General features: G+C 42.8%; 1 protein-coding gene across 1 annotated transcript in view; it reads right to left on the bottom strand.

Annotated features, from left to right (window-relative positions):
* The window catches only part of LOC137327346 (suppressor of tumorigenicity 14 protein-like), a 113,606-nt gene that overhangs the window by 73,102 nt on the left and 16,328 nt on the right, over positions 1–24,176 (bottom strand). Inside the window, exons 3-7 of the mRNA XM_067993047.1 lie at positions 20,275–20,402; positions 17,917–17,984; positions 16,337–16,533; positions 11,475–11,513; positions 5,584–5,770 (exon numbers count right to left, since the gene is read on the bottom strand). Coding sequence (XP_067849148.1) covers positions 5,584–5,770; positions 11,475–11,513; positions 16,337–16,533; positions 17,917–17,984; positions 20,275–20,402 — 619 coding nt within the window. The remainder of the gene's footprint in view (positions 1–5,583; positions 5,771–11,474; positions 11,514–16,336; positions 16,534–17,916; positions 17,985–20,274; positions 20,403–24,176) is intronic.

Raw genomic sequence — 24,176 nt, 5'->3', positions numbered from 1 at the left:
GGCTTTTGGCAGATACAAAAGGCTAAAGGCGGAGGAAGCCCTAGAGGAGTACAAAAAGTGCAGGGGGATACTTAAAAAAGAAATTAGGAGATCAAGGAGGGGCCATGAAATAACACTGGCGAGCAAAATAAAGGAAAATCCTAAGATGTTTTATAAGTATATTAAGGGTAAGAGGATGACTAGGGAAAAAATAGGGCCCATTAGGGACAAAAATGGCAATCTGTGTGTGGAGCCGGCAGATGTAGGAGGGGTTCTAAATGAATTTTTTGCATCTGTTTTCACTATGGAGAAGGACGATGTAGAAATAGAAATACGGCAGGGGGACTGTGATATACTCGAACATATTAACATCGAGCGGGAGGAGGTATTGGCGGTTTTAGCAGGCCTAAAAATGGATAAATCCCCAGGCCCGTACGAAATGTATCCCAGGCTACTGTGTGAGGCAAAGGAGGAGATTGTGGGGGCTCTGACACATACATTCAGAACCTCTCTGGCCACAGGGGATGTGCCAGAGGACTGGAGAACCGCTAATGTAGTACCATTATTCAAGAAGGGGAGTAGGGAAAAACCGGGGAACTACAGGCCAGTGAGCCTAACATCAGTGGTAGGAAAACTTTTGGAAAAAATTCTGAAGGACAAAATTAGTCTCCACTTGGAGAAGCAAGGATTAATCAGGGATAGTCAACATGGCTTTGTGAAGGGAAGATCATGTCTGACTAATTTGATTGAATTTTTTGAGGGGGTAACTAGGCGTGTGGATGAGGGTAACGCAGTGGATGTGGTATACATGGATTTCAGTAAGGCCTTCGATAAAGTCCCCCACAGGAGACTGGTCAAGAAGGTACGAGCCCATGGAATTCAGGGTGCCTTGGCACTTTGGATACAAAACTGGCTTAGTGGCAGAAGGCAGAGGGTGATGGTCGAAGGTTGTTTTTGTGACTGGAAGCCTGTGGCCAGTGGGGTACCACAGGCATCGGTGCTGGGTCCCTTGCTGTTTGTGGTCTACATTAACGACTTGGATATGAATGTAAAAGGTATGAACAGTAAGTTCGCTGATGATACAAAAATTGGTAGGGTGGTAAATAGCGAGGAGGATAGCCTCAGTCTGCAGGACGATATAGATGGGTTGGTCAGATGGGCGGAACAGTGGCAAATGGAATTTAACCCAGAAAAGTGCGAGGTGATGCACTTTGGAGGGACTAACAAGGCAAGGGAATACACAATGAATGGGAGGACCCTAGGCAAGACAGAGGGTCAGAGGGATCTTGGTGTGCAAGTTCACAGATCCCTGAAGGCGGCGGAACAGGTAGATAAGGTGGTAAAGAAGGCATATGGGATACTTGCCTTTATTAGCCGAGGCATAGAATGTAAGAGCAAGGAGGTTATGATGGAGCTGTATAAAACACTGGTTAGGCCACAGCTGGAGTACTGTGTGCAGTTCTGGTCGCCACACTACAGGAAGGATGTGATCGCTTTGGAGAGGGTGCAGAGGAGATTCACCAGGATGTTACCAGGGCTGGAGCGCTTCAGCTATGATGAGAGACTGGGAAGATTGGGTTTGTTTTCCTTGGAGCAGAGGAGGCTGAGGGGGGACATGATTGAGGTGTACAAAATTATGAGGGGCACAGATAGGATGGATACTAAGGAGCTTTTTCCCTTCGTTGAGGGTTCTATAACAAGGGGGCATAGATTCAAGGTAAAAGGTGGGAGGTTTAGAGGGGATTTGAGAAAGAACTTTTTTACCCAGAGGGTGGTTGGAGTCTGGAACTCACTGCCTGAAAGGGTTGTGGAGGCAGGAACCCTCACAACATTCAAGAAGCATTTGGATGAGCACTTGAAATGCCATAGCATACAAGGCTACGGACCAAATGCTGGAATATGGGATTAGATTAGACAGGGCTTGATGGCCGGCGCGGACACGATGGGCCGAAAGGCCTCTATCTGTGCTGTATAACTCTATGACTCTATGACTCTAAGGCAAGAAAGTTCCTCCCCCCTCCCCCAGGCTTGTTTGTTGTAGGAGGCACGGCAGAACATCTGCCAACAGCCTCCCCGACTGGAATTTAATGGTCCAGTCTAATTGGGGCAGAATTCCGGCAGAGCAGAGTTCTGGCCCATATTCCCGCCCCCCCCCCCCTCCACTCCGGCAGAAAGGGGACACGCCCAGGAATTTCAGGGCCACTGTGTTACAGCTCTCGGAATGTGCTATTTCTGTAGCTATGCCTGCTTACAAACACCATTGAAATAAGACCCATTGTTTAAAAAACTGTACTTTTAAAACTGTTCAAATACATATCGTTAAAACTGCAGTAAACTAGCAGTATTGATCGAGTGACAGTGAAGTGAAAAATATCTAGACTTAATGTTAACAGCATTTGGATTCGGAAAGGTTACCGGGAGCTTTACAAAAGGTCAGGTGAAGTTTATTAAGTAAACTTTAATAACTGCTTTTATTTCCATAGAAAAAGAATGGACAACCAGCTGAATCTAGTTTTTGAATAACCTACTGCTGAATGAGCCCACAGGCTAATGCTTTCATGGTCAGTGAACACGGTCTGCATACTCCCAGTAGGTGTTCTCAGGTTATGACCTGTAACGTTTAAAGGGGGATCTTTTTCAGGCACCCACTGCATGGAAAAAAATGATTGCAAATGTTTACTTGAGAGGGGACGGACAAGAACCAAAAAAAGTCATACATAATTTTTGTCACTCTTGCACCACTTGTATATGATGTGATGAGCATTTCAACAAGATTTACTTCACATCAGCTATTTGCAGGTGAACAAAAAAAGGTTTGTTAATCACTTTTTTTTATGTAGGAGGTGCCTCTCTACCCATTTCACCTGCAGAAACATTAGACTCCTTTAGACTCACAGGTTTAGACAAAGTCTTCTCAATATTACGACAAGGTACAATAATTTCATAGTTATTAGAACCAGAACTGTGAGGAACTATGAATAACATTTTTACTAATTTATGTAAGGATGAAACTCACTGAAGTTTTTATGTTGTACAACTTAAAAAGACTCGCTGACTTTTAAGTCTATGTTAAGATGGTTCGAATAATGAATGAGGCTATGTCCATTTATCGGCATGTTTTTTCAGAACACAAAATTTAGTTCAGGCACTGAAAATAGTCACGGGTTAAAATAGAACCCTGAACTGCACAGCCGCATTACTTCATGGATTTAAAAAATTTTGTTGGATCCCATTTGTTTAATAAAAATGGAATTGCTTTGGGTTATAGACAAACTGTTCCAGAACAATTCTTATCACACACTTACATCATTTCAGAAAGTATTAGGCCATTAGCAAAATACAATTCATTTTTTATTTTACCGAAATAGCTTGCCTTTGTAACCCTCACATATTCACAGGCATCTGATAGCATATCTGTGAGTTTTGGTGCCAGCACTCTACTTCTCATGAAGAAAAGTCATTCTTAACAATCCATATAACTTGGCACACTCTGATAAACAATTCATCAGTTCTTCCTTTATTTTGTCATGGTGCTGCCTTCTCTCTAAGATTTTAATTCTTTATTTTTTTTTGTGCAAATTAACGTGAGGAATGTCAGTGCTGAAGAGTGAAAAGTCTGTCCACTCTTTGCACTCAGTGTCAGCATCAAACACCCCCACCTTGGGTATAGCACAGCCAGATGAAAAATAAACCTTCTTCTTTCAGCCCAGACTGATGGTTGATAGTCTTCTCTGTGTTCTAGCCGTAAGGAACCTACAGGAAATGTGTCTGGGGGCAGGTTCAATCCAACTACTAATGGGCATTGGTCCACCGCTCAAAATTACCACTAATTGGCACTAAACTGGCAATCTCACCCAGGCCACAAGATGACTGATATTGGAAATGGAAAAACGTCACACTGGTCTAGTGAGGGGTGCTCTGAAGTTGGGGCTGAGCTACGCTATTGGGAAAGAGTATAGAGGAAGCATTACTCTGCAACTAACCATGCTATATCTGACAGGAGAATACTTGATGTACTGAAATGGAAAGGTATTGACATCCCTCACCTTGATTAGCACAAAATTTACAAAAATAAAAGCTCAACTCTAACCACAGAATAAAAAAACCCACTTGGTTGTGTGACCTTTAATACCCTTGCCTAACAACCCTACAAGAAACAACCTACAAGTGCAAAATGCATGGGATCAGTGGGCAGATTTCCTCAAATTGCTTGCCCATCTATTGAGCCAGACTTCATTCCCAGGTGACCTTTGACACATGTAGTGTCTGCCAATTTGCTTTGATGCTTTCCATGACCAATGGGCACTGCATGCAAATTTTGTTTTGATATCTGATGATTTGACTCCAATAATTTTATTATTGTTGTTCTGTTCTAACATCTTGCTGAAATTCTGGTAATGTCTTAAAGGGGAAGTATTTGCCATTACCAGCACTGGACAAATAAAACTACATTAATTAAAAAATAAAAGAAACATATTGAAATTCAAGTCAATAACTCCTATTTCATAAGAACTGAAAACAAGGAGATTAAAGATTCACACCAGTACCCACTAATGCAGAGTTACTAACAGCATATTGGCGTTGTTCCAGGTGGTACTTTTGATGTAGTGAGGCAAAGTGCCTACATTTAAAAAGTATGGGATGCCTTGAGGTCGTGAAGGGCGTTGTATAAATGCAAGTTCTCACTCTCACCAGCAGAGCTACAATGAAGACCAAAGGATACAAATAGTGAGCCTGAGGATATGGCACCAAGCAGTGCACAGGTGAGGCCAGTAGCCTGCTGCCCAAATAGCTATATGAATGTCATCAATGGCCCTCTGTATATTGTAAAATCAAGCAGTCTGCTTAAATTGAGGGTCCAAGACACACATTAGTGGGAAAGGAGATGAAAGTGCCGCTCAGTTGAATAATGCACAAGCCATTTGTTAGGCAGCAAATTTGCTGATACTACAGATGATCCCTATGCTAGCCTGGAAGGAGGCAGAATAGGTAAGAGAGGAATTGAACTTGACTGCAACTGATAGTGTTGTCAGCATGATCGAGATCAACTGCAGGTCCCTTTGTAACAGATGCCACATCTCTGTAACTGAATGACAGGTACAGGCAGTCTGGCTCTGATGGTATTTGATTTCCCTGGCATCTCCCTTTGATACTCTTCATCCTCTTGCATAAAATCCTGTAATAGGGGCACTTTGAAATAATCCTCATGTCTTATAAAAGCATGGTAATTTAAAATAATGTTAGTGTCCCTTTAAGAATTTCCTTCCTGTCAGGTGATAACCATGCTGTCCTTTAATATTCATTTTTAATGGGAGGACCGCACTGGGCAGAACCTTTGCAGAAAATACAGGAAAATCAAGGCCTGCATTCTAATGTCCTCATTTGCAAATGCTTTCAATATATAATGAAGCTCTCCCACATTATGTACAAGAGCAAACAACATTGGTAGGAAACCAGGCCCGTGATTTCACATGCTGCACAAAATGAGCAGGGATTCAGTGAGTTTGGAAACCCTTACATTTCTGATCCCCACTTACACAGTTACTACCAGGCGAACAGTTTCTGCGGAGTGGATTTCCTACCCAATGACTGGTCTTTCCTTACCTTGTGATCAGCTTCTTTTTTCCAGGTACCAGTGAGTCATAAAGTGCAAAGTAATTCAGGCTACAATCACCATTCATAAAATAATTCTGAATAGTAATTTGCAGTAAATGGTTTGCAGGCGCTCTCATCTCCCAACGGCATGACAAGGGTTTATTCCACTGGATTCTGCTGTCAGTCACAGGACATGCTGAGGGGTAAGATAAGATCATTAGAACTTAATGTAGGAATGGAATTGAAAGGCCCATTGTTCTTTGTTACAACCGCAAAATCATTGAGAAATAAAGTTCAGTAATGACTGGAACATGAAGTATGCTTGGATGCCAGTGAAAGAATGGAATTAATAAATTGATTCTAAACATATGGTTTTGCTGTGCTCCCCCCGCTTCCTAGATAATACGTATGCTTTGTACATCTCCATGAGTAAACTATTTTAAACTTTTTAAAATTAAATGGAAGCAACTAATAGGCAGAAAAGGTGACAGTAACATGCTGTATAAGGAGGGGTGTAGTAATTGACCTACTTGACCCTGAACTGAACTTCGACCCCATATGCTCTCCATCACCAAGATCGCCTACTTCCACCTCCATAATATCGCCTGTCTTCGCCCCTGCCTCAGCTCATCTGCTGCTGAAACCATCATCCATGCCTTTGTTACCTCTACAATTGACTGTTCCAATGCTCTTCTGGCCAGCCTCCCATCTTGCACAATCCGTAAACTTTAGCTCATCCAAAACTCTGTTGCCTGTATCCAAACTCGCAACAAGTCCCATTCACTCATCACCTCTGTGTTCGCTGACCTACATTGGCTCCCAGTCTAGCAACGCCTCGATTTTAAAATTATCATCCTTATTTTCAATTCCTCCATGGCCTTGCCCCTCACTATCTCTGTAACCTCATTCAGCCCTACAACCCTCCAAGATCTCTGCACTCTTTCAATTCTGGCCTCTTGTGCAACCCCAATTTTCTTTGCTCCACCATTGGCGGCCGTGACTTCAGCTGCCTAGGCCCTAAACTCTGGAATTCTCCACCTAAACCTCTCCGCCTCTCCACCTCCCTCTCCTCCTTTAAGACGCTCCTTAAAATCTACCTCTTTGACCAAGCTTTTGGTCACCTGTCCTAATATTTTCTTATGTGGCTCGATGTCAAATTTTGGTTGATAATCGCTCCTGTGAAGTATTTTGGGACATTTTTCTATGTTAAAGGCATTATGTAAATGCAAGTTGTTGTTGAACGGTAAGTGAAATGGGCCAATTTGGATACGCTGCCATGTAAAACCAGTCAATTAGATTATAGAATTAAGGTCCGATTGTGGCTTGTCTTAAAGTTGATCCAACCTCTGATATGAGAATATTGATAGCAATTAATCTAAACTCAGCAAACACAGCTGCTTGCTGGTCTATTGTTTTCTGAAACTTCTCACCACTTTCCCATGCAGCTTGTTTTACATTATCTATGAATCTTATTTGTTGATCTGTCCCATCATATTAAGTTGAAAAATTTGTTTTGGAAAATGTCACTTCATAAGCACACTGCATGTTTAGTTCAACACAATCTACCTTTTCCACAGTGTTTGTCACCTGAATTGACTTAGTTTATATCTTCTGTTTTCCTCATTATGAGTTTTGTTTTGTTCTTGTTCACTACCTGCCTTTATTGCAAATCCCTTGTTAAATTCATCTTATCTCCACTGCTTTTAGGTTTTTGGCAGATTTCCTTCACAGATTCGGTATTTACATCCCTAATAAAGACAGTAGATTGAACAAAACACTAACTTAGCAGTCTCACGTATCTCTCATTGCAGGAATTCTCAATCGAGCCGATGTTTTACTTTGAGTACAAAGGGTACAGGAACGGAGCCGAACAGGTTTTACGCCCGCCCGAGTCGAGCCAATTTTGCGGCTACTTCCAGATTGGACCTCATTTTGTACAACAGGGAGCTCCTGGTATGAAATCAACCTTTCTCTGGGAGCTGACACATTGGAGGGTGGTGTGAAGGGTGTATGGGATTTACTGTGCAATTGCAGATACTTAAAAGCTGCAGCAACACTTTTGTCAAATTTAAAGATTGTACAGCCTGTAAATGTCTTTGTGGCAGCACCAAAGACACCATGCTTTTTTGACTCTACCATTGAGCTAATGTTGCATGTGATAGACATGCAGAGGGCCAGTAACACCCATTTTCTGTTAAGCCTTTTCACTCATACCCACACACTCTTCAGTACAACACTGTGACGTAGAATATGCTTTTGTGGAAGTAGTATTTGTAGGGGTATTACGCTGCAGCATTCCAACATATGCTTTTCTATTCCTATCAGAATATCAAGAGTCAGGATCACAGAAGAAGCCAGCACCCCACATCACTCACTCCCCCCATCTATTGCAAACACCAATACAGGTATATCAATCGCAGGGATTTAGACAGTGGTGTGGGACCAGAGCATGCTGATATAACACAAGGGGAATTTTCTGAGATTGGCCTCATAAAGTATTCACAAGAGTGCCGGTCCCAGATTGGGCCTGCCGCAGGAGTTCACCATCAGCAGAGAGCAAGAATAGTTCACTCATTCACATTCCGGCACATCACCATGATGCACACTAGTAGTACTGTTACAGCACTGGGCATTTAGCTGACAGTCTTTTTTATGAGAACCTGCTGTATGACTCTTGCTGATCAGAGTTTTGCTTTGCCCTTGGCTGCAGATGGGCTTCGTACTACTGCTTTATTGTTAGGCCTCTCTGGGTGCCAAAGTTATGCAGCATGCAGCTGCCTACAATTATCTTGAAGACACTGGCAGGGCTGTTTTTGTAAGATGACCTGGTCAGACATCTGAAGGTAAATCCGGAATGCTATTTCAAATTTAATTGTAATAGTAGGGCAAGGGAACACAGGTTGAAACTAGGAAGAGGTAAATTTGGGACGAATATCAGGAAGTAAATCTTCACACCTTTGTTGAAATAGAAGGAAAAGGAGACAAGGTGAAGTGGACATCCAGGTAGAGTAGTGCAGGCAAAACCGCCTAGTATTATCTATGAAACAGCAGGATGCTCTGATGGCCAGACCATAATTTTTTTCCATATGGATAAACTACGATAGGCTGAATGGCTTTCCGCATCTGTATTTATATTGTGAAAAAGACATTGATAAATTGTAGAACGCTTAGAGTAAAGCAACAAGGATAATTTCAGGGCTTTAAAGTTCTGAGGAGAGTCTCACAGAATTGAGAAAAGAAGATTGAGAGACTGATATGATTCAGGTCCTTAAAACAGTGAAGGATGTGGCTAATGTAGATAAGAGCAACTTATTTAACTTACCTTGAGGAAATTAGTCCAAATAACAAACCTTAAGCATGACCAGGGGTTGCAAGAATTTTCCCCCCATAGAGTATGTATGTATATATGTATGGAATAGATTTCCATCAAAATAATTAATGCTATGTTGACTAACTCCTTTAAAAAGTTATTTAAGAATTCAGCTAAGAATGGGGTGGTCGGCTACATGGATACATGTACATATAGATGTTCAAATACTCTATGATCGCTATGGTTTCAGTGCTGCTGGGAGCATGGGAATGCTGTCTGTGGAATACAACTGGTAATGGTTGAACAGTCCAGATTAGAATATATTTCTCTGCCTTGATTTAGTTGGGATGTCCTGATTCTATGAGTGAATTTCAATGGTGTTCTGCTGTGAACATTAAGGGGTGACATCCCTGAATTGTAAATGCTGGTTTTAAATGTTTAGCAAAGATTTCCTTGTGGAATTATACAAATTGGGGAATAAAACAAGTCTGAAATGCTTTGCATATGTTTCATGCTTCCCAGTCAGAGGGATTAACATGGTACATAGTTTAAAGCTTACAGTTATACCATCAAAATGCAAGGCACTAAAAATGTCTGATTGAGAAGTTTAAAAACCTTTAAGCAAATCTCAGCCAAAAACCTTCTTAATTTGCATTTGAATCTGTGGAAACCATAATAAACAGAAATAATTTACTAAAAATGAAATTGTTAAATTAGTTGAATAATCATGCACTATGCATTGTAAAAAAGTGTTCCTAATTTCAGTCATTTGTCCCTAATTCTTAAATCTTGTGTCTTTATTTTCAACTTTGCAGGATTAGATATATGGGTTAAATGATATCTGCAGTTTTACTTGATTGTGTGTGGCTAAGCAGAAATGTTGCCATGCTTTATCTTCTTGAGAGGTTTATCATTGGTTATTCATCTATTTACACATACATAAATTCATGAGGGAGCAAGGATTAGAAGGATATGTTGATATGGTGAGATGAAGTAAATAGAGTGGGAGGAGGCTCATGTTGGGCCTAATGGCCTGTTTCTGTGCTGTAAATTCTTTGTATTTCCGGGGATTAAATCATTTGGCTAGAATCCATGATTGTTGCAAATTGTACATGATGTGTTGTAATGAATGAGCACAAAGGGCTGCATTTTCTTAGTTCCTAAATGAATCTGAAATTTCTGTTAATGCTTAACGTTTGTTATTTGGACTAATTTCCTCGAGTTAAGTTAAATAAGTTGCTTTCAACGACATTAGCCATGTCATCATGCCAGAGCCTCCGCAATTTCCACCCTTACTTCCCTCAGTAACCTAGGATGCATCCTATCTGGACCGGGTGACTTTTCTACTTTGAGTACTGCCAATGTTTTAAGTACCTCCTCTTTATCTATTTTTATCCTGTCTAATATCGCTACTACTTTCTCCTTCACTGTTTTAAGGACCATCATTGTTTTAAGGACCTGAATCAATCTTCTTGTCTCTATTCTGTGAGATTCTCCTCATAACTTTAAAGCCCAAAAATCATCCTTGTTACTCTACTCTAAACTCTCTACAATTTATCAATGTCCTTTTCACATTCTAAATACAGATGCGGAAAGCCATTCAGCCTATCGTCTTTATCCATCTGGAAAAAAATTATGGTCTGGCCATCACAGCATTCTACTGTTTTGTAGATGATACCAAGTGGTTTTGCTGGCCTACCTTACCTGGATGTCCATTTCACCTCGTCTACTTTTCCAACAAAAATACTGTAACTGCACCATTGGAAGCTATTTTCACAATAATTGTCTTGTCTAGTGAACTGTGGTTTCTCATGTTTGAATAATCACTATCTGTTCTTTCCATTATTGGATAGTGGAATAATTCAATTGAAAGAACAGGGGTGTAGCATTAATTTTTGACATAGGTTTCAACAATAGAACCAACAATTATCACAATTTAAAGAGTATTCATTGGTGGAAATCATTACAACTCAGTCACTGGCATCAAACCAAAGGTTACAACATTATGACTGCAGTGCAGTTCTGTATGTAGTGCTGTACTTGTGATACTTTGTCGAAAAATATCACAAGTACAGCACTACATACAGAACTGCACTGCAGTCATAATGTTGTAACCTTTGGTTAGATATTTTCATGCACACAAAGAAGCACTAAATGTTATGTCGACCAGACACTAGAAGACTGCTTAAAGAGCTGCACAGCACAGGTATTACAGCTAAGACACTGATGTCAAACTGCCTTATATGAAACAAAACAATATATGGTTTGCAAGGTGGAAATTAGTTCTTACGAATATCTACTTTGCTAGCAGAAATTAAAAATTTACATTAAAAAAAAATTTTTCTGACCTGAATACAAAAACATTTTTTTAAATCTTAGGCATCTTTTTTGAAATAACAAAAGATAAAAGAGAGTGCATTTGTAATTCTGTCATTAACTTGAATCTTCCTAAGCTTCATTCACTGCTGTGGTAACAGACTATGTAATTACCAACATTTTGCTGGGCCTTTATTGCCCTATTGACGCAGAAGCTCCAAATTGTGCAGAAAGAAAAGTAGCCTATAATTTAACCATTTAAAAGGTTGCGTACCTTCTTCAGAGAAGAGTGCATGCTCGCCCTGTTCTGTTTCTACAACAGAAATATTGGAAATAAAATATTAATAACAAGTTTCAAAATAGTCTAAAGTACCAAAATGAATGAACACTTCAAAACATATGGATTATTAGTAAGATTACTAATATTTGATATTTAAAGAGTTGGGGGTTTTGCATCAACTGAAATCCTTAAAACAGCCAGAACCATTCAGTTCTGAAAACATAGTTCAATATACACCATGGGCACGATTTCAAAAGGGCGGCAGGATGGCAGCGGCATTGGGGGGGGGCGGGCGTGGGGGTGAACGTGCGTGCGGGTAACCCGAATAATAAAAACTTACCATTCCCCACGCGATCGCAACTCAATTGGTGGCCATTAATCTTGCGTCCGGGGTTGCCATCCGAAAGCTGCGCAGCGGGCAGACTGCGCACCCACGTGACCTGCTATCAGCTGGAGCATCTAGATCTAAAGGGCCTTTGCTCCAGTGGATTTTGCTGGAGCAAGAAGACACAATGGAGCAGCACAGGAGCAAGGCTGCTCCAAGATTCAGCGAGGCCTCACTTGAGGCACTGCTGGCTGGGGTGAGGAGGAGGGAAATATTTTTCCCGGCCGACAGGAGAAAGCGCCCTGCCTCTGCCACCAAGAAGCCCTGGCTTAAGGTGGCAGAGGAGGTCACCAGCATTAGCAACATCTGCCGCACTTGGGTCCAGTGCAGGAAGTGCTTCAATGACCTAACTAGGTCAGCAAAAGTGAGTACACTTACTGGTTCTCCTACATTCCATGTCGCACGTCACCCCCACCCCTCGTATCATTCTGCACTGCCAAGACTACTCCATCACATCACTCCTCACACCCACTTATGGCTCATCCTCAACTTACCTTCACTTCCTGAGCATTTCCTCACCTCCCTCTTTGTGACCCCGCCACTCCCACTCACCCCAATCCTGATCCAATGTGATGTCTCTGTCTCATACTCACCCTCTGATGCACCTCTTTCACGGTCAGCCTCACCCAATGCAATGCATTCATCGATTGGCCATTTCACCATCACTCACTCACACGTCTGTACTTTCTCCCCTTCTAGGAGAAGAGAGCGCAAAATGCACGCGAGAGGGCGAGGACTGGAGGGGGGCCTCCGCAAATAGTGGTCCTCACAGACGTGGAGGAGGAGGCCCTGCAGATCAGCCGCATCCTCAAGTGCCTGTTCGTCGGGGACGCTGAGACTGGCACCCCACAAATGTCTAGTGACACAACTTTAACATTCATCACACACAAAATGAATTGATGTTAACAATCCTTGGCATGTTGAACACCTCAGTACGCTCATCATTGCAACATGACACATCTGCGATGATGCTTAATATTGCCTTCTGTTCTCTTACAGTTCAATGACCACAGTGACGGCAGAGGGCAATTCCTCAGAGGAGCTCCAGGCCACTGAGGGTGCACCGTCACATCTTAGTGAGCCATCCACCAGCACAGATACTCACACCTCGGTGGGTCCTAGTAGTCAGTTAGTTGGGTTGGCTCCTGGTGAGTCACCACACATAAGTGAGCATGAGCAGACACTGGTGGCAGGGGCAGCTGTGGAGATTCAGCATTGGTGGGTACACCCCTCTCCAGGCTCTGCTCAGCTGGACGCAGATGTTGAGCCCCAGGGACCATCCTTTAAAAGGAGAATGATCGAGAGACAGCAGCACATTTGCGAGGTACTGGAACAGGTGCCACTCACACTCTCCACAATAACGCAGAGGATGGAGGCGTCCAACTCCTGCATTAGTGGAGTGGTGGCACAGGTACGTGAGGGAATCTCTGAGATAGTGTCACAGGGACGTGAGGAACTGTCTGAGATAGTGTCGCACGTAACTGCTGAAATGGCTGAGATAGTGTCGCAGGTAAGTGCGGGAATATCTGCAATGGAGAGAAGGCTAGCCTCCATTAAGCTAAAAGCAGGGCTCACAAATGAGTCCATTCAGGCCCTGACAACAGCCGTTCGGACTCATGACGAACAACATTCTGCCGCCTTGAACAGGCAGACAGAACCTTCACAACTGGGCTTCCAAGGCATCACACATGTTCTCCAAACTGTTCTCCAGCAGAGTGGTAGGAGTGATGTGGGCCTGGTCCAGGAGAGGGATGATGGCGAAAGGGGGCATGGAAGTGGGGACACCACTCAAAGCGCTCCCAAATCTCACCCGTTGCCCCCCGTTCTACCAGTACCCGCAATGCTGCCCCCATCTCCAGATGGCCAAGTCTGTCCCTGCACAGGTGCAGGTGGAGCAGTCTTTGGCGGGGCCGTCACGGGCTGCAAAACCCAGAGGGTGTAGGCCGAAAGCATCTAAGCAGTCCTGGCATGGGCATGAGCAACCTGTCACTACCTCTGCTGCAGCCACAGGGGATGCACCATGTAGAAGTAGTAGGAAAAGAAAGGCTAAGGTTTAGTGATCACGAAGGGTATGCACAAGGGTGTCTGACAGACTGTCATATTTTTCATTTATATTTGGTTTTTGATAAAGTCACATTAAATGTTATGATTCTCACCACTACTGCCAGGTCTTGCCCATTCTTGACTGCCTTATGTGATAGCCCCCTTTCATGTGCTTCATCATGAAAGGTGAGATTTGAAGCCACCCAATGGGTGACTTTACAGTGGATGTATGTGTAGTTGCAGGCCGGTTTGCGCGGGAGGGCTGGTGTTGGTGCTGCTCTTTCCAGGTGGTCTAAGGACTGGACTATTCTCACTTTATGATCTTATGAGATGCGTTCACATATGAGTGACTCCCTGGCCTCATGAGCAGCCAGGTGAGCCGCTGCTCTGATGATAGATTCGTCCACATCCTCCTCCTCCTCCTGCTGCTGCTGCTGCTCCTCCTCAATGTTCATTGCAGATGTGGATGCTGGATGAGGGCATGGGGCCTCATCAACCGGTAACCCTCTCTGTTCTGCCATGTTGTGAGGGACACAACACACTACTATAATACGACCCACTCTCGCTGGTGCTTATTGAAGCGCTCCCCCAGAACGATCGACGCACCAAAATTGCCTCTTCAACAGTCCTATCGCATGTTCAATGACCGATCTGGTGGCAATGTGGCTGTCGTTGTATCGATGCTGTTGCTCAATGATGGGGTTCCTCATCAGCCACGTGTGCAGGGGGTATCCCTTGTCCCCGAGGAGCCAGTCCTTGAGGCTGTTCGGCGTGTGGAAGAGGGTCCGGGATGTTGGATTCCCTCAGAATGAACGACTCATGGCAGCTGCCAGGGAATCTCACACATGTGAAGGAATCTCTTGCGGTGGTCACAAACGAGCTGAGCGTTGATGGAGTGATAACCCTTTCTGTTGATGAACAGTCCTGGCTCGTGTGGAGGCGCTCGAATTGCTATATGGGTGCAATCGATTGCACCCTGTACCCATGGGAAGCCAACCACAGAGTGGAATCCCACTGCCCTCTCCATCTGGCTGAGATCGTCCCTGGGGAAGTTGACGTATTGCACGGCTCTGCGAAACAAACCGTCGGTGACCTGCCTTATGTACTTGTAGGCAGACAACTGAGAGACCCCGGCAATGTCACCGGCGGCACCCTGGAATGATCCAGAGGCGAAGAAGTTGAGGGCAGTGGCCACTTTAACAGCGACTGGTAATGAGATGCCGCCAGACCCGGCTCGGCATGAAGGAGGCTGCAGATGTCTGCAACCACATGGCGACTCACTCTCAGCCTCTTTATGCACTGCTCCTCATAGAGGTCCTGGAAGCTCAGCCTCGATCTGTAGACCCTCTGACGAGGGTAGTGCCTCCTGCGAAGTCAGTCCCTCTGTTGTTCCCCTCTCTGGTCTTGTGCAGGTGCCTGTGGCGCAGCACTGTGTTTTGTGGAGCTACAAGTGGCGGAAGTGCACGCTGTGCCTGACGAGGATGATGATGTTGCTCGTCCTCGGATGTAGTGGTGAATGCAGCCATGGCGCCCCCCCATCCTGACAGTGTGAGTTTGAGGGGGTCTGAAAAGTTGGTAAATACGTGTAAACAGAACAATTCTGAGTGGAAACCAAGAATTTTCAGTCTAAACACAAAGATCTCCCAGCCAAGAGAACTGAGTGCCTGGCTGCAATAACTCACCTTTTATCCCCATCTGTCAATCAGGGATTTAAATGTCCAAATGGCTGCCGGCTGAAACCCGACTACTTTCCCATGGCGTGTTTGACACAGCACGGGAAACACATTGAGGCAGCGTGAAATCATTTGCCTTCATTCTTAATTAGATTTATGTACATTTAAGTACTTGAAATGTTCCTAAATCTTGGACTTCTGGATTGGGGAACAGAGCGCGTACCCAGGTGGCTCTGGGTCGTGCACGTTCCTTGGCGTGTTGGAGTCGGGATTTCTGCCCGCTCCTCAAAATCCTGATTTTCTTTGCCCCCCCCGTCCCCAACGCACCTGCACTTTTCTTTTAAAATCGTGCCCCATGTTAACCTCTAAAAAGTTGGAACTGTTGTGCTTTTCTTTTCCATATAAAAAAACCTAAAAGTTAGCTTCAGAAACAATAATTTATAACGCCAATGATGCCATTGTTGAATACTCTGATAAACTGTCTTGAACTGGGAAAAAAAATACCCCTTTAAAGTAATACATTCTAAAGGCATGTTCACAATACAATGTGAGTTTAAACATCGTCTCTACCTCCACACAGTCTCCTTCGTCTGAGAAAGAGGATCTTACTTGATAAGTACATGACACTGATCAGTGTTTGCCTTTAATGCAGATACATGGATCTGTCCCTACACCCCCAAATATATAAATGTATCAAAAATAACATGCATCCCATCTCTAATTATGAGATCCAATATTATAGGAAAACTTCATACCATAAATGTTAATGGAATTAATGTCTACATGGAACTGTCCCAGCAGTTCTGCAGCATTGCTAGATTCGGTTGTTTTCCTCAGGTAGTTAGTCAATACTTTAACCACATCATCTGCGTGTAGGACTGTGCGGTCTTCTAGAAGTCTGTTTCTCCCCACGGAGAATGTAATCATAAAGTAAGCTAAAACACTTCCTTCACTGTGAAAAAGATACATAGTAAGTTCCATTAGAAAACCCCCAATGCAAAAAGCAAGACATATGCATCTACAATCTATACAACATCTCAAAAAAGTATTCCTCCATTTATACAGAGTGAGAATTCCCACTGTTTACTTGTGGAAAGTATTAGTATCACTACTGTTACTCAAACTTAAAGCACTTCTCATTGATTTTTTTTGACAAGTTTTAAAAACAACTTTTGTCAAAGATCTGCATACTTGTACTATAATATAAAGCTGATAATCGGAGTACTTTAAAATCGCTGTTAGTACTTTTTGGGACAGGAATAGCAGATTTCACCATAAAAGACAAATTAGAAGGGACATTCTCCAACGTGTCCTTGATGATTCAAAAGCAAAATACAGCGTTCTGATGAAAGGTTTTCCCCACAGATACTACCTCACTTGCTGAGCTTTTCCAGCATTTTCTGTTTTTACGTCCTTGATGATTAACTGCAAATAACTTTTGATGGCAGAAGTTTGGTTTTAGTTAACTTTCATAAACTTCAGTTCATTCCAAAACTCTGCTGTCCATATCCTTTCCTGCACCAAGTCCCAGTCGGCCACCACACCCTTCCTTGCTGACCTACATTAGCTCCTGGTCCTCCAACACCTCAAATTTAAAATGTTTATCCTTGTGTTTAAATCTTTCTATGGCCTCGTCCCTCCCTGTCTCTGTAACCTTCCACTATCATCCCTCCACATTCTCCAATCCTCTGACTCCATCTTCTTGGTGCATCCCCAGACACTTTTGACCCACCATTAGTGGACATGCCTTCAGTCACATAGGCCTCACTCTCTTGAATTCCCACCCTAAACCCCAATGCCTTTTCACCACCCTCTCCTCCGTAAAACCCACTCTTTGATCAAACTTTTAGTCACCCCTCATAATCTCTGTTTCTTTCGCTCAGCGTCCATTTTTTTCACACATTTGTGAAGTGCCTTTGAATGTTTTTCTACATAAAAGGTGCTATATAAATGCAACCTTTGTTGCTGTTAAGACAGTCTGCTGGCGATTAAAGCTTTGCTTTAGGAATTCAGTCAATTTTGTATATCTCCTTCGGATTTCTATTCCTTTTTGTTGAAAGGAATGCTTTGTTGTTCAAGAATGAGAGGATAATAATTATTAGTGATAATATCATCAATAAACTGCAAAGCCCCAGGATTTTAACTATATAATATTTGTACATATTCAATACATTATGCACCCAGCTCTAGGTTTCGTTGAAGGGGAATGCATCATTTGTAGATTGTTTCTATCATCTGTTCAAAGATTAACAAATGAACATTTGCAAAGTCTAAAAATGCATCTGACTTGAGGGGAAAACCATCTTACAAGAACATTTAAAAAATGGATTCCTACCTAAAGGAGATGATGTTGACACTGACAAAGCGTTGTGCCAATTGTGAGCTTCTAAACATCTCAGCCAACTGCCAAACACATAAAATAAAATAAACCAAAGCTATAAATTGAATATTGCTGACCATGTGTTTTTCCACCTCCTGGTTATTTCTAAGTAACTATCTTATAGCCTAGCTATGACTGAGTTACTATATTTTTCATGCTAATGAGAATTGTATTAATAACACACATATATTTAATGAAAGCACATAGGGCACTAAATTGGGCCGTGTTGCGCCTGTTGTTTCGGCGCTAAAAGGCCTCTCTGACATCCGAGATGGCATCTTGGACGTGCACGCACGTTTCCAGCGTGACGTGCACCAGACACCATCTTGGTACAGGAGTTCGTGCAGGCGCAGTTAACGAATGCTGGAATCATGTAAAGTAGGGAGAAAATGGCTTCACTCAGTGTGCAACGCTGATTTAAAGTGATAGACACCATTTTGGGACTTAACGCTCAACTCAACGCACAGTCTTAACCTTACCATCTGAACGTGTCTTAGAGTGTCTGGAGGACCCCGCCACCAGTGCTATTTAAAGGGACCATGCAGGATTTACAGGTTAGTGGGTGGATTATTGCTTCTAGCTGCTGAGACATTTATAACTATTTCTGGAGGTCTCCTAGAATTGAATACTAGGACGCAGGGACATAGCCTAACATTTAGAGCCAGGACATGCAGGAGTGAAGTTAGGAAATGCTTCTACAAGGTGGGGGGGGGGGAAAGACGTTTGGAACGCTCTTCTGCAGACGGCAGTTGATATTAGCTCACTTGTGAATGTTAAATCTGAGATTGATAGATTTCTGTGAACCAAGCGTATTAAAGAATATGAGGCTAAGGCGGGTCTATGGAGTTAGGTCACAGGTCCACAATGATCTCATTGAATGGTGGAACAGGCTCGAGGAGCTAATGCCACTGCCACTTGCTGCCTCCTGATATACACCACCTTCTCCTGCAAGAAAGCGGGACGTGTGTCTGGGTGATGTGCCTGTCAGGGTTGAATAGCTGCCAGCGTGTGTGGCCTGTGAGTTGTGGGTGGGCTGCTTGCAATAGTGGTAATGTGTAAGGGTGAGAGGAAGCATCTGGTTGGAAGAGTTGGGTACTGATGGAAAGAGTTTGTTGGTATGTGGGTGATGGGGGGTGTAGTGCATTGTGCAGTGGGTAGGAGATGCCACTTGACAGTTGACCTCACTCACCTTGACCACTCATGTCAAAGTATTGAACTTCTTCCTGCACTGCATCCATGTTCATGATGCTGTGCGCCTGACATTGACTTCGTCCCCCGCTGTCTCCCACTGCCTTTTGGATATATGTCTGGAGGGCCACTTTCCCCCCCACCCCCAACTCTGCGGATATAGGATGTCCCTCCTTCTGTCCACCTCTTGCACCAAGGTCTGTAGTGCATCAGCAGAGAACCTTGGTGAACGCACTCTCACAGGCCTGGTACCAACTCAGATCAGCAGATTGGTGAGGTCTGGCATGCAGATTGGAGGATGTGGAATTTAGTAGTGCGCAAACTTTATTCAATGTTTTAACATAACTCATCAGTGTGTAAACATAGGGATGGGACCTGCGTCTATGTTTTACATGTGCGAAGTCTCATCTCCGTTCAGACTCCGTGCAGACAGTAGACAGTTATTTTCAGCAAATAACAGGTACCAGCTACCTTTAAGAGATTTCTAAGAAACATCCTCCCTTTAAGAGATTGAGCTCCCCCTGGTGGTGGAAAGTGCAAATTGCATTGATTCCAAGTGCAAGGCCCGGAATGGAACGTTGATTGCAGATGAGTCCACCAGCCAGTCGAAACTTGCGTCCTGCCTGCGCAGGGGTCACTGGGCATGGGTTAATAGCACATCACGCTACCTACGCCCAAAAATTATCCAATTTTTCCCCCATAATCTCTTTTTCTCCACCATAAAATCTGTTCACTGGCAGGAAGGGAATAATGTAAACTTTGGCAATTAAAATGCAAAGGAATATATTTAGAATTTTGAACATTATACATTTTTATTATTTTTAAATGTTCCTAATCTCATTCATAGCCACATAATTTATAACATACATGCATTTAAGGGGAAGCTAGATAAACACATGAGGGAGAGAGGACTCGAAGGGTTTGCTAATCGGATTAGATGAAGAGGGGTGGAAGGAGGCTCGTTTGGAGCATAAACACAGGCATGGACCGGTTGGGCCGAATGGCCTGTTTCTGTGCTGTACATTCTATGTAATTCTATGTAATAACTTCCTGAGCCTCTTTGAAGTGGGTGATGCCCATGAATGAAAAAACTATACAAGCCATGCATGACAGAATGTTACTTACTGGTTCCTCGACCTGATTGGCCAAGAATATGAACTCAATGGATCTGCTGTCTGTTAATGCAGAGCTGAAAGAGGCATTTACCAGATGCACCGAGCCACTGAAGTAAACTCTTCCATTTGGAATCTCATCTGTTGGAGTTGATAGAATACAGAAAATGAACCAAAACTCTCGCCACATTCAGAAGCTGTATACGAGTGAAAAGCTTATTTAGCCTTGACTGATAGGATGAGAAACGCAAGCACTAGGGCTCTACTGCAAGTGACAAATTTATTTTTCAAAAATATTATTAGAAATACGTAAGCAATGCAGAACCAAAACACAGTGTTAGAAAATGTTACAAAAATCATTCCAAAAGTGTTCACATCATGAGGCTAAAAGGGCCTCATCTAAGAAAGAATACCATGAACGAATATGTTTTAGTTCTACTTTATTGTCACAAAATACATTTGCACTATTTTTACATTTACATTATTTGGAATTGCACTATGATGGTCGCTTTTGACTTTGCCTGTATTTAACAGGATTTTGGAGTTTATGGAAATGAATTTACCAGTTGCATACAGCAAGAAACCAGTGGCATATTTACAAGATACAGTTACCTTGCAACATTGATTCCACTATTTCTCTTAATTTTAAAGAATAGGAATCAAAATTATAACCAATTTTCTTACATTGAGGAAAATGAGTGTCAACACAAAAATGATGAAATGACTTTATATAAACTGAATCTTTAATTAAAAATACAAATTAATGATACTAAAAGTTTTGACACATTAGAAGGAAAAAATTGTAGTTAATTTTACCTCTGGTTATCTTGTAAAACTCCTCTAATTTAAGTAAAGATTTGGGATAAAGCATCACCACAAGAGTTCTCTTCAGGATGTTATTAAAATAAATCTGGTGGGATTGAATATTCATAAAGCAACAGAGCTAAATGGAATGGATCCAAGAAAGGAAATTAAGGTAGAAGTAAGGGAAGTTTTCACAGTTCATTAAATACAAGGATACTACCAGAAGACTATAAAATAACTAACGTTCTGATTTTTAAAAAACTTTTAAGTATATTTCTGAGAATTATAAACCTGTTAGCTTTGCATCTATAGCTGGAAAAATACTGGAATTTATTAAAAAGAAACAATTCAAATAACAAAATAAAAGCAATAGTTTCAAGCCAACAAGGTGCTTTGGAAGGCGGCTTATGCTGAACAAATTTATTATAATGCATAGAGGATGTAACAGAATTGGTTGGTGATGACGATAATATGGTTGATTTTATATGATTTGATGAGGTGCCTCATAGCAGACTTATCGGTGAAGTGAAAACTATTGACATAAGCAAAGATTTTGTAAAACTGGATAATAAATTGGCTAAATAATAGAAAAGTAATGGGGAGTAGGACTAATTGGATTCAAAGGGCCGGCACAGGCATGATGGGTCGAATGGGCTCCTTCTGTGCTATATCGTTCTATGATTCTATAATGGCAGTTAGATTTTAATTAGGCTGTAGTTAGAGTATTGTGCACAAGTTTCAGCACATTATTATAGCAAGAATGTAAAAGGAATAGAATTCAACAACAACAACTTGCATTTATATAGCGCCTTTAATATAGTAAAATGTTCCAAGGCGCTTCACCGGAGCGTTATTAAACAAAATTTGACACCGAACCACATAAGGAGATATTAGGACAGGCTTGGTCAAAGAGGTAGGTTCTAAGGAGCATCTTAAAGGAGGAGAGAGAAGTAGAGAGGTGGAGAGGTTTAGGGAGGGAACTCCAGAGCTCAGGGCCTTAGCATCTGAAGGCACGGCCGCCAATGGTGGAGCAATTAAAATCGGGGATGCGCAAGAGGCAAGAATTGGAGGAGCACAGAGATCTCAGAGGGTTGTAGGACTGGAGGAGGCTACAGAGATAGGGAGGGGCAAGGCCATGGAGGGGTTTGAAACCAAGGATGAGAATTTTAAAATCGAGGCGTTGCCGGACCGGGAGCCAATGTAGGTCAGCGAGCACAAGGGATGATGGGTGAATGGGTCTTGGTGCGAGTTGGGATACGGACATCAGAGTTTTGGATGAGCTCAAGTTTATGGAGGGTGGAAGATGGGAGGCCAGCCCGGAGTGCATTGGAATAGTCAAGTCTAGAGGAAACAAGGCCTGGATGAGGGTTTCAGCAGCAGATGAGCTGAGGCAGGGGCAGGGATGGGCGATATTACAGAGGTGGAAGTAGACGGTCTTGGTGATGGAGCAGATATGCAGTCGGAAACTCATCTCAGGGTCAAATAGGATGCCAAGGTTGCAAACGGTCACAAGGATGTTCCCAGCGATGAGGGATTGCGATTATGATGAGAGGCTTAAGGAGTAAGGGAATTTTCACTAGAGCAGAGAAGATAAGAGTGACCTGCGTCTTGCCAAATCTTGGCATAAATGTTGCATTTAAAAAAGCTCACTGCTTAGATAAGTTTAGGCCCTCAGGTTTGCCTGCATATTTTTCAACTGTTTTTTTTTACCTCTTGGAGTCCTTAGTTCGGGATGTGAGAGAGTGAGAGTTTTTTGGAGTCGTCGTTTGGAAAAATTATTGTTTTTGCTTCTGTTTATTGTCAAAGAAGATATGTTGTATGAGCAAGCCGCAAGGAAACACAGGCATAGAAAATCTAGCAATGAAACATATTGCTCCAGAGCTTCAGAATTTTGCTTCAATAACATTAGCTGTGCCCGCCCTGAATATAATGGAGCCTCTTTAAGTGAATAGTCTATTTGCCATCAAAACGTATTCAGTTATCTAGTTACCTAAGTGACTGTTATTATAGTCATGTTCTGCTGCTTTCTTGCACTGCTGACCTATCCCGCTAACCCTCCTGATCTGTTTCTGTCTGCTGACTCCCACAAGGCCTGCTGTCGCCTTCTTCCCCCCTCCCAACCTGCTGCAGTCTTCTGCTGGCTACCAATCTTCCCCACCCTCTCAGTCTACTGCTGCATCCTATCCGATCCTCCCAACTTGATGCTGCCTCTCACCCAACTGTCCTTCCCAACATGTCTTCTGCACCCTGCGCTGATAGAACATCATAACTAACTAAACAGCTAAAATTAAAATGGAACAGCAGTTTGGCTCATCACGCTGGTTCATTGTTGTTCTGAGACAAATTGCAACTTAATCTCAGCTCTTCAGTTAGATGTGATGTTTTACAGCTCGGGTTTCATTTACTTGTCTGGGCTATTCACTTATAAAGCACTCATTTAAGTGAGTTTCACTCTACTGTTTATTTAATTGTTCAAGCTTTCGATAGATTCATCCTAACCTGGATTTTCTTTTTGCTCAGGTAAAAAACTGATCTAAATAGTGGAGGAGTGCAATTCGTACCTGCCAGAAGTCAAGTGAGCTGACCCAGTCACATTTTCCATTTATATTACAGGTGAGCGGCCAGTGACAGTACTGCCTCTGATTGGAAGTTCACCATTTGGTGTGTGGAAATTAACAGCCTGCAGCAACTTATAGGGGCCACTCCAGCAATAATTGCTATGGTATCATTATTTCCAGTTACTTACTGCAGGAATGTCTGTACAGTCTGCAGGAGGCTGAGAGCCCTCCACTTCTGTGAGGAAAGTGGACGTGCTTCTCCATGAACTGTTTGGGTTGAAGACACAGGTGCAAAGGAGAGCGGCACAGCCGAACTGACAGAAGGTGGTCAGGACAGTGAGTGCCAATAGTACCACGCCATATACCATCCAGTGCCACAAAAAGTCTAATGACTTTACCAGAGAAGTCGAGGTAAGAGAAGTCAGCAGCACCTTTTGGGAATGCATGTAACCACTTACAGAGACCTCCCCTCATTATCTGCTAAAGTGAGAGAATTGTTTATTATCAATGCCCAGGAGGCATTGCCCAGGAGGTGACCTTTACACCCCCTGCC

Source organism: Heptranchias perlo, chromosome 11 (assembly GCF_035084215.1).
Source record: "Heptranchias perlo isolate sHepPer1 chromosome 11, sHepPer1.hap1, whole genome shotgun sequence".
In the NCBI taxonomy this organism is placed as follows: Eukaryota; Metazoa; Chordata; class Chondrichthyes; order Hexanchiformes; family Hexanchidae; genus Heptranchias; species Heptranchias perlo.
This window is presented reverse-complemented; position numbering and strand designations above follow the sequence as displayed.